Here is a 10380-nt window from a genome sequence, read left to right on the forward strand (position 1 = left end):
TCTTATTTTTTAATGTTGAGTTTAAGTATGTCCCTTAAACTACTCTAAAGTGATTAGGAATTTTTTAATTCAAGATGGCGGTCGAAATTGCCATTATAAAACATTTAAAAATGCATTTTTTAATTTTACAGACAATCAACCATTCAAATTTGACTAACATGGGGTCGCAGAATTGGAATTTGATGTTTAAAGTAAGAAAATTAAAAAAAACACGAAAAAAAGATTCGATTATCCGAAGTCCCATACAAACCTTCGGATAATCGAACTTCGGATAATTGAAACTTCGTATTATCGAGGCTTCGGTTAATCGAGTCTGGACTGTATACCAAAATGTGGTATATCTCCTCAATTTCAAGTCATTTCCTTAGGAAGTATATTAATAATGAAATCAATCAACATTGAAATTTTTGATTTTTTATTTGATTGACCCTCACTGAAATTATGCCCGAGCAGACGGAAATAACGTGGGAATAACATTTTTTGATATTTGAAAATACTAGGCCAATAACATATTATGTTATTTATAACAAGATTTGTTATTAGTCGTTATGAATTTTTTGTTATTGGATTGTTATTGTAATAACAGACTAATAACATTTTTAGTGATTCTACGAACAAATCTTTGTTATTATTTTTTGTTATTTTAACAACTAATCCGATCATCCCAATAATAGTTGGCGGTATTCTTCCATAACAAAAAATGTTATTCCCAAGTTGTTTTGGCTTTCAACCAATAACAGACCAATAACAAATTTTGCTATGATAACATAAACCGTTATTAAATCCTTATGCAAAAATGGATTTTTTAAGAAGATTCCATAACACTTTCTGTTATTTAAACAGTATTTGTTATTGAAATGGCATGAATTTTGTTATTACCGTCTGCCCGGGTGACCACTTAAGTGACATTTAGGTACTTTTTTGAGGCCGGATCTCACTTAAATGTATGCAAACTATATAAGTTGTTGCAACAAAGCACTGTAGCCTTCCATACTAACTGAAGCAGTCTGGGTAGGATCCGTTTCAAAATCTTTAAGTTTCGACTTGTTTCTATGGTAAACCTCTTGCACAAACGGTTCAAACGTATAAAGACAAGAGAAGTCATGTTTCAATCATGCTAAAACATATCAGAACTGATAGTTTTTTCTGATACGCGTCGAATGAAGACAAGATGATCGAAATCCATAATAAAATAAGGATTTTATGATTGATTTCAGAAATAGCAAAAATACGATTGTTTGTACATTTTAACCCAAAATACTCAAACTTCAACAACTTGTAACTTTTGAACCCCGGGATTTAGAGGGTTCGTCCAGAAGACTTTTTTTCATGTCTCGGCGAGATCTTTCGAATAAAATTTCTCCCGTTCGTGTACTTCCTTGGACCAGCTTCCATACAAATTTGCCCATTCTCCTTTGATAATTGAAATACCAGCCACGATTGCTGAATCTTCAGTCAAACTGACACAAGAAAATTACTGAATTTTCGGCAAAATAATTTGATGTTTAGGTTAGTTTTGGTATGATTTCATGGTATTTTACCATCTATTACTGGGCAACCAAAGGCACATTTTGGTCTCTGTTATTTACACAAGTTATACCAACATATGATATTCCCATGTTATTTTCCCCTGCTCGGGTACACAACCTTGAGAATCAACTGAGCCTTTTAACTTTTTCGTTTCGGGTCGATTTCACCCATATAGTGTGGCCCCAGTTTGGACAGCTCTTTAATCCATCATACCTTAACACACTGCTCTATCAACATGTTCGCGGGTTCCATTAAGTGCAATGTCCGGCTGTGCCTGACAAATGTGCGTATCAAATCATTGCCACGTCAACGGTCGTGGTTCGTTTCATTTCTTTGGAAAACGGCCTTGAACCACGCGGCGTTACGAGATTTGATCAATTTTCACATTGCTTCTATGGTCACGATATTTTGGCGGCCCCAGTTTCGGACCCCCGCCCCCTGAACTAAAAGCCGGTCAGCCGAAATCAAGCAGATATTATGCATTTCAATCAGCTGATCGTGGTTTAATGGTAATTATGACTTGAAGGCCAATCCAGCCGGTAGAAAACCGATTTATCAAATTGAACAACGTGTTTGTCAATTTGATTTTGATGAGAGGTCTGTATTAATTTGGTAGCCGTCAATCATGTCTTATCTGATAGATGCATCTTTTTGGTGTATTCAGTCATGTTTGATTATTTCTCCTTTTGCAGAAAACTAATCCATAATAAGCAGCCAGCTTACTGTAACTTTGAATTGTGCCGCGAGCGTACTGTTTCATAAGGTCCTTACTGCCCCTGATCGCATAAATGTCCCATATGCATTTTCATCGATTTCGAGTTATTGGTGCAGTTTGGTTCAAAATTGTGTGCTCTTTCAAAAGAGCCTATAACATCCAGTACTTTGTTCTAGAAATCAGGAGGAAATCCAGTTTTTTCGCGCAAACTTAACACGTAGCCTTATGTATGGGACAAACTTCAAATGCGTATTTCTTAGCTTGCTGTTTTTGCATATGGGACATTTATGCGAACATGGGCAGCTTACTGCACTGTTTATCTATAGCTAAGTATACCAGATTTTTTTAATGATTCCAAAGCAATGGAAAACCAATTTAATTTTTTGCAATCGTAACGAAAGTTAATTCTACTCAAAAAAATACCCAAAATAACCCCCTTTTCTAAGTTTTTTTTTAAGAATAAAGTTCATGACATTTGAATATCGAGCAAAAGAGCTTGCACAGCTAAATGGACCGCATATTCAATGAAAATTATTCATGGCCATACGCATATCCGTAAACATTCCTTCCCAACTAAGACTCCTCTAACCCAGTTTTCAAACCCTACTTCTTGCAGCCCACTCGAACGTGAAGCTGTTCGTGACCCAGGGCGGCCAGCAGTCGATGGAGGAAGCCGTGGACCGGCACGTACCGATGGTGGTCATCCCGTTCAACTTCGACCAGTTTGGCAACGGCGACAAGGTGGTCGAACGTGGCATCGGCAAGTCCATCTGGATGGAGCGGCTGACGACCGACGGCCTCCGGCAGGCCATCCTTGAGGTCATCGAGAACAAGAAGTGAGTACAGCGAAGATCATTTGGGATTTTGGCCAAATTTGCCCATTATCATACTTTTGTGGGAAATCTCTTCAATATTTTCATCTCTTCTAGTTTCTTTTTTGTATTTTGCAAATTAAATTAAAAAAAAAATCTTTAAAGAAAAGCAACTCCAAAAAAATATATTTGAAATCTTAAAAAAAAATCCTATGAATTTCTTTCTGACTTCTCTTTGAAAATAGGACAATTCTTTTTTGAGATACAGTAAACTCGAAACGATGAAAGTGTTTTTTTCTGAGTGTTAACTGCTAAGCTTGTAATTTTCAACAATAATTGAAAAACGAGCCAAAAGTTTTCGAGTTATCGTCAGTTGAACATTACAGGTGAATGAGGTGACACTAAATAAGGTCATTCTAATCGCTTTGTAACGCTGTTATCTCAGAAACTACCTGAATGCCAAATTTTCAAGGCAAAATTGGAAAATTCATTTTAACCTGTTTTTGGGTTATTTTTAGCATCTGTGCCACTTTAAGCCAAATTGGTCAAGATTAATTAGCCTGAAGTTGGTGAATTATTTAAATTATTTTGTGTACATAGAGCCAGTTACACTCGATAATGACAATTGAGAAGGGCGTAAGTGTTTTAAATATTTTTGTATTTCGTAATTTAAATATTGCTGTATCTCGAAGCCGTTGCATCGTATCAAAAAGTGGTCAGAGACAAACTCGCAGGAAATTTGACGGGCTTTCCGAAAAAAATACACTGAAAGAAAAAAAACACTCCACTTTTATGAGATTTTCTGATTTTTAAATGTCAAATTTGAAGGTGAGACCACGATTTTTTTTCGTTCAAAATTTTTGTGAAAATAGCCTAAGATGTTACAAAAAGACTCACGAAAATTGCAGGATGGAGCAACTCACCTAAAAAAATACAAAAATCATTTACTGAAACTGTTTTTTTTTTCAAAAGTGCTCTAAACGTCAAAATTTTCAAAAACCGAATACGGGAATCGATTCTCCAGACAATTTTAAATAAATGTCTCCATATTGTCCATTGTCCTAAGTCCAATCCTTGTGAAGTTACAGCGGTTTTAAAAATAAAAATGGTGAAAAAATAGGTTTTTTGATGATTTTTGGCAAATGCTATGTGACAGACTTGATTTTTCAGTCTCGAAAATATTTTTACCAGAAAGCTCGTCCAATTTCCCATAAGTTTGTCTTTGATCACATTTCAATTGGATGTATTGGCTTACAGATATAAGCTCATTACATTGATCATAACTGAAAACATAATATTTTTTCAGTGTAGTATAGTAACCTGGATAGTAAATTAGCTTATATCTGTAAGCCCATACATCCAATTGAAATGTGGTCAAAGACAAACTTATGGGAAATTGGACGAGCTTTCCGGTAAAAATATTTTCGAGACTGAAAAATCAAGTCTGTCATATAGAAATTGTCAAAAACCATGAAAAACCCTATATTTTCATCATTTTTATTTTTAAAACCGCTGTAACTTCACAAGGATTGGACTTAGGACCATGGTCAATATAGAAACTTTTATGTAAAATTGTCTGGAAAATCGATTCCCGTATTCGGTTTTTGAAAATTTTGACGTTAAGAGCACTTTTGAAAAAAACAGTTTCGGTAAATGATTTTTGTATTTTTTTAGGTGAGTTGCTCCATCCTGCAATTTTCGTGTGTCTTTTTTTAACATCTTAGGCTATTTTCACAAAAAATTTGAACGAAAAAAATCGTGGGCTCACCTTCAAATTTGACTTTTAAATTTAAAAATCAGAAAATCTCATAAACGTGTCGTGTTTTTTTCTTTCAGTGTATTTTTTTCGGAAAGCCCGTCAAATTTCCTACAAGTTTGTCTTTGACCTCTTTTTGATACGATGCAACGGCTTCGAGATACAGCAATATTTAAATTACGGAATACAAAAATATTTAAAACACTTACGCCCTTCTCAAATGTCATTATCGAGTGAAACTGGCTCCATATACTCAAAAATGGCTTATATAAGCATAGGATAACATAATGTTATTGGTTATGGTTCATTGAAATCGGAGAGGGTCGGGTACAACCGATTCCCTATTTGACATGGAATTGCTCAGTAGTTCTTTTTCATTTTCAGCATGTAATTTTGATTAATTTCTGATAGTTTTTGCATGATTTGTTTTTTTTTAAAGAAAATTATTTAAATTATTTTGTGAGTTTATGCATTCTTCAAAGAATAAGCAGTTTTTTGATTTTCTGTGAGTTAAACATTATTTTTTTTAATGCAAATTATTAGTATTATTTTTGAGGGTTTTGGACTTTTTCAAATCTGAGCAATTTTTAACTTTCAGCATATAATTTGCAATTAATTCTGTGAGCATTAAGATTTTTAAACTAAGTTTTATCTTTAAATTACTTCTATGAGTTTGTGCATTCTTCAAAACTTCAGCAATTCCTTTCATTTCAGGTTACACTAGGTTTTTTTGGCCAAATTTTCCCTAGTTTTTGACTATTTGCATTTAAAGAACCTTCTGTTACCAAGCGGTAAATGAAAAAGAAATAGTTGCAAGGAACACCATATCTCTATGAACCAGCCAAACACACAAGATGTTAAATTGTTATTTCAGTAAATAAAATAAATTGAATTGAATTGAAATTACATTTTTTTGGTTGATTTCTTTTTTTTTTGCATTCTTTGTTTTTTTTAGGCGAATTATTTCAATTATTTTTGTGTGCTTTTGCATTCTTTCAAAACGAGAAATACTTTTCTTTTCATATTTTTATATTATTATTTTGCTAGCCACTTTTCTACAAGATTGCACGAGCGAGTGCCAAGCTAGCATTGCAGCGAAGAAATACCATAAATTATAAAAAAAAGTTTTTATAAAATTCGACGAAACGTACAATCGGCGGAATGACTTCTGGCAACACACCACGCCCCATACAAAAAGTTTCGTAAACATTTCAACGTACGTAAATATTTGAAAATCAGAAATTTTCTGATCGATTTGGTGACGACTGACGAGGACTGTTCAGAAAAGATAGGTATACGGAAAAAAATCACAATTTTTAAACTATGATTTTTTTTTCATAGAAATTCAATTTTCCCAAATCCGCATGTTTTAATATTTGAATTTACTGATATGTTTGACTGCATTTTTTTAGCTTGAGAGAAGTATGGACAAAAACATTGCCGCCAAACAAGGGTCCTGATTGTTCCAAAATGACTCATTCACTCGCGACCACAAAAAGAAAGCGACAAAAAACTGCTCTGACCGTTTCCTACCGTTTGTCGCTTCCACACCAATCGTTACAGAATACTCTCTCTTTGCTCTCCCTCTCACTTCAATCGGGTAGTACAGCGAATGGTTCAGAGAGACCGATTGCGTTATGTCGCTCAGTCGCTGAGTCGAAATAGTCTGCAATCGGCTTTTTTTATCATTTATTAACATGCTTAAAATCAATGTTATCAAAGATGTTTTGCATTTTTGTTGATAACACGATATCAAAGACACATTTACAAGCAATTTCCACCATGCCAAATAAAAAATTACTGCTAACTGTGATAGCGCAGGCCAAAAGAGCGCTGAGCTGGTATGTTGTTAGATTCTCTCCTCTCTGAACGTATTCGTGTGCGACTCGGGTCGACGGACGGAGTGGGTAAAGAAATTCACGAAATATTTGTGTTGCTGAGAGAAGTGATTGATCAAGTCGCTGGCAGCCTGAGTGTAATGTTCGCTCGCGACTGATTGCGAGCTCCATTCGGCAAAGATTCGCTCAGCGATGAGTGAGTGATTTCTGATCTTTGAACCGAACATCAGGACCCTTGCCGCCAAATTATGATTTTTTGAAAACAGTGTGTTTTTTGGTAAAAATAACTTTAGTTAAGTTTTAGTATAAAATTTACGAAAAATTGCCTAAGAGACATTGAAGATTGGACCTCTGGTTGATGAAATACAGCGAAGAAAAAAAAGAAATGAGAAAATTTAATATGAAACAGATTTTTGAATTTCAGCATACCATTAACATATTATTTTAAGCTTTATGGAGACTTGTATCGGTAGCTTAGTGGTGCAAGTTGGCTTTTTTGGAAAAGATTAATTGAAATAAAAAACACAGACATTAAAATATCATGAAATGAGCCGATTTCGTTGAGAATTACTCAAAAGATAAACATCCGTGTCCTATAGGTGTTCCAAGAAACAAAGAGGCAATAATATTTTGATAAGAGAAGAAACAAATATTCGGTTGATAATGTATTGGTCTTAAAAAAAACAGAGAGACAATCCGTATATTTTTTTGAACAACTGTGACTTTTCACACACTGCCGAAAAGAGTGCTACATTAGGGTGCCCAGAATATGGGACTTTTTTTCATAACCTCGCTCCACAAGCCGAATATTGTTCCTTGACCTATTTAAGGCTCTAGGCCAAATATGAGCAAAATCAGTCATCATTTACCCATTGATACTCAGAGGTGAAGTTTGTATGGAAAAAATCGAAAAAATGTATGGAAAACCCAAGTTTCTTACGGTTTGGTCTGCACGGTGCGCTGCTTCCATCCAAATATTTCCAAAAGGTGAGATCCTCATTGAAAATTTAATGCTCTACTACTTTGTAGAACATACCATAGCTGTAAAACTCGATCCAGAAAAGTTATTAGCAATTTAAAAAAGTCATTTTTGTATGAAAAACGATTTTTTCACCAACTTCAGGCTCGGGTATCAATGAGTTAATGTCAACCAATTTCGCTCAAAATTTGCACAGATGCTTAAAATAACGCAATAAACCGTTTTGCGCTTGTGGAGCAGGGGTTCATTTTTCTGGGCACCCTAGTGCTACATACATTTGAAATGCAAATTTCAAACGGTAAACTTCGCAGATTATGTTAGCTCAAAATATCCGTTGACTTTGTATAAGACTACTAGCGTCACACCACCATCGGCGATCATTGACCTGCGTGGCTCGAATCAATTCTTTGCAACATCTTGAGTGATCTTAATTTTTCAATCTCTCCCACCTCTCTACTTTTGCAGATACAAGCGCAACATCGAGCGGCTCGGCAAGCTGATCCGCGACCAGCCGATGCGCCCCGTGGACAAGGCCGTCTGGTGGACCGAGTACGTGATCCGGCACCAGGGCGCATCCCACTACCGCTACAAGCCGGCCCAGATGCCAGCCTGGCAGTACCATTACTACGACGTGGTCGCGTTCCTGCTGGCCGTTACGGCCCTGCTGGTCGCGGCCCTTGGATACGCCGTCCGGCGGTTCTACCGATTCCTGGCTGGTCACCGGTGGTTCAGCACCCAGGTCAAGCAGAAAGCGCTGTAGCTCTTCGGCAACGAAAATCTTCAGCAGTGCGAGATAGGATGTGTGTGTGCGTGTGTGACTACCATTGAGTACACGGGTGACCTTCAAACTCTAAAATGTTGAGGGTTGGGAAAGAAAGAGGCCCGCACCGAAAGCCACATCATTTGGCCTGCCCGGTGACCCTTGAACGAGAAGAGAGATATACCAAACCTGGTGGTGACTCTTAACGACTGTCGATTAGTGTGTAGTGTACAGTTGAACGCGCAAGGGGTTGCATTACTTGACGGCACCTCAAGACCTTGGGATGGGGAGCCACAGTGTGACCCAACCTGCGTAAGCTCAAGTAGTTGACAACCCCCTAAATGCGTATGCGTATTTGTTTACCGTTCAGATTTAGGTTAGTGAGTGAAGCTCAAGTTTAGGCTATAACGTTTATTTAAGTCATTGACATCCCTCCCGCATAGGGTGGTTCACGCTAGGATGGAAAGAACAAAGAGGGTCAAGATCAAATCAAGACTCAGGGAAACTGAAAAAAAATGTAAGATCGATCAATAATGTTTTAAACATGTAATTTTTTGAGTTTTACAAAACAATAAAATCATCATATGGAATAAAACATCAATAAATCCCTCGAAATAATTCTATTCTCAAGATTTCCTCTAAAATGTAAGTACCTTACCACCCTAATATCTCGCACATCACAACTGGTAGCCCCCCACCCCCAATCCAAACCGGGGAGGCTTTCATTCAGTGAAGATTTGTCCACGATTTGTGGTTCGCTTTTTGGTGTTGCCGCCCGAGGGCAAACGGTGTGTACGGCAAACAGACTTTGTACTGGAAATGTGCATTGAAGAAGAACAAACATTTATATGTATGCTTCGTACTAATGAACCAAGCAAAGAGGCATTTATCACCAGTTCCGAAATGGAACCGGTTGGCCGGGTTGAGTAAGGTCCCCTCCGTCAGATCAAATTTGAAAGTCTGAAGGTCACTGAAATGCTAAGCTATTTTTAAATATCAAGAGTAAAGTTGAGCTAATTGAATCAAAAAATATTAATTTATGATTTATAACAAATAGCATTAATGGGTTTCCGACGGAATTTGAACTGATGTGCCTCATCAAAATATTATCTGATTTCGATGATATTTACTACACTTAGCTTTTTAAAATTTGTATAAAGATCTCCACCAAGGTAAATTCGGAATAAATAAAAATAATAACAATAATAAAAATAATAAGCTCTAGTATAATAACAGTTTAAATTTTTATTCTCGATATTTTTGCATTAAATACTATCAACAGTTTTCAATTTTTCGAGCAAATAAAAGTACAATGTTTTAATTGCATTGATTTAAATTTTGATTTAATGGACAAAAAAAACAACAATGTGATAAAGTAGGATATATATTTTTTTTAAGCCAAGATACAGATAATCTGGGACCTGTGCTGCCGTTTTACGGCGATATGATGTATACGCCATTTTGGACATTTTTAATTTTATTGTACAGTCTGATAAAGAATCTTAAAAGCTACCTCCTGACGAAAGATTTTTTCAAAAAACTGCTCTGGGTCCCATTTTATTAAGCAAACAAACAATGATGTATACGCCAATTTTACTCATCATGATGTATGTATACATTGAGTATTGATAGAAGTCAAATTCAATACTGTTTGAATGTTCAATTGTTGGACCGAATCAAGACTGGGCAATATTTTATTACATTAATTCGACTTAATTCTTAAGGGGACGTCCATTAGGCGTCATCCATAAAGTACGTCACGTTCTGAGGGAAGAGGGTGGTTTTGAGCAAGCGTGACATTGCGTGTTAAAAGCATACACAGCAAAAAATCCGATGGTAAAATCGCATGCAAAAGCATGCACATCACCTTCGTCAAAATAAACACTTAATATTACACAATGCATGTACAATTTTTGCAAACACAAAAAAAAAAGTTGCAACTGACGGGATTCAAACCCAGCACCATCAGTAAGGGCTGGCGCCTTAGCCC

The 10380-nt window shown here is 36.1% G+C and overlaps 1 protein-coding gene across 1 annotated transcript in view; it reads left to right on the forward strand.

Moving 5' to 3' along the window:
* The window catches only part of LOC120422593 (UDP-glucosyltransferase 2-like), a 35563-nt gene extending 26596 nt beyond the window's left edge, over positions 1–8967 (forward strand). Inside the window, exons 2-3 of the mRNA XM_039586087.2 lie at positions 2862–3081; positions 8096–8967. Coding sequence (XP_039442021.1) covers positions 2862–3081; positions 8096–8390 — 515 coding nt within the window. The 3' untranslated portion in view covers positions 8391–8967. The remainder of the gene's footprint in view (positions 1–2861; positions 3082–8095) is intronic.
* Positions 8968–10380: the final 1413 nt, after the last annotated feature.

This window comes from Culex pipiens, chromosome 2 (genome assembly GCF_016801865.2).
Source record: "Culex pipiens pallens isolate TS chromosome 2, TS_CPP_V2, whole genome shotgun sequence".
Lineage (NCBI taxonomy): Eukaryota > Metazoa > Arthropoda > Insecta > Diptera > Culicidae > Culex > Culex pipiens.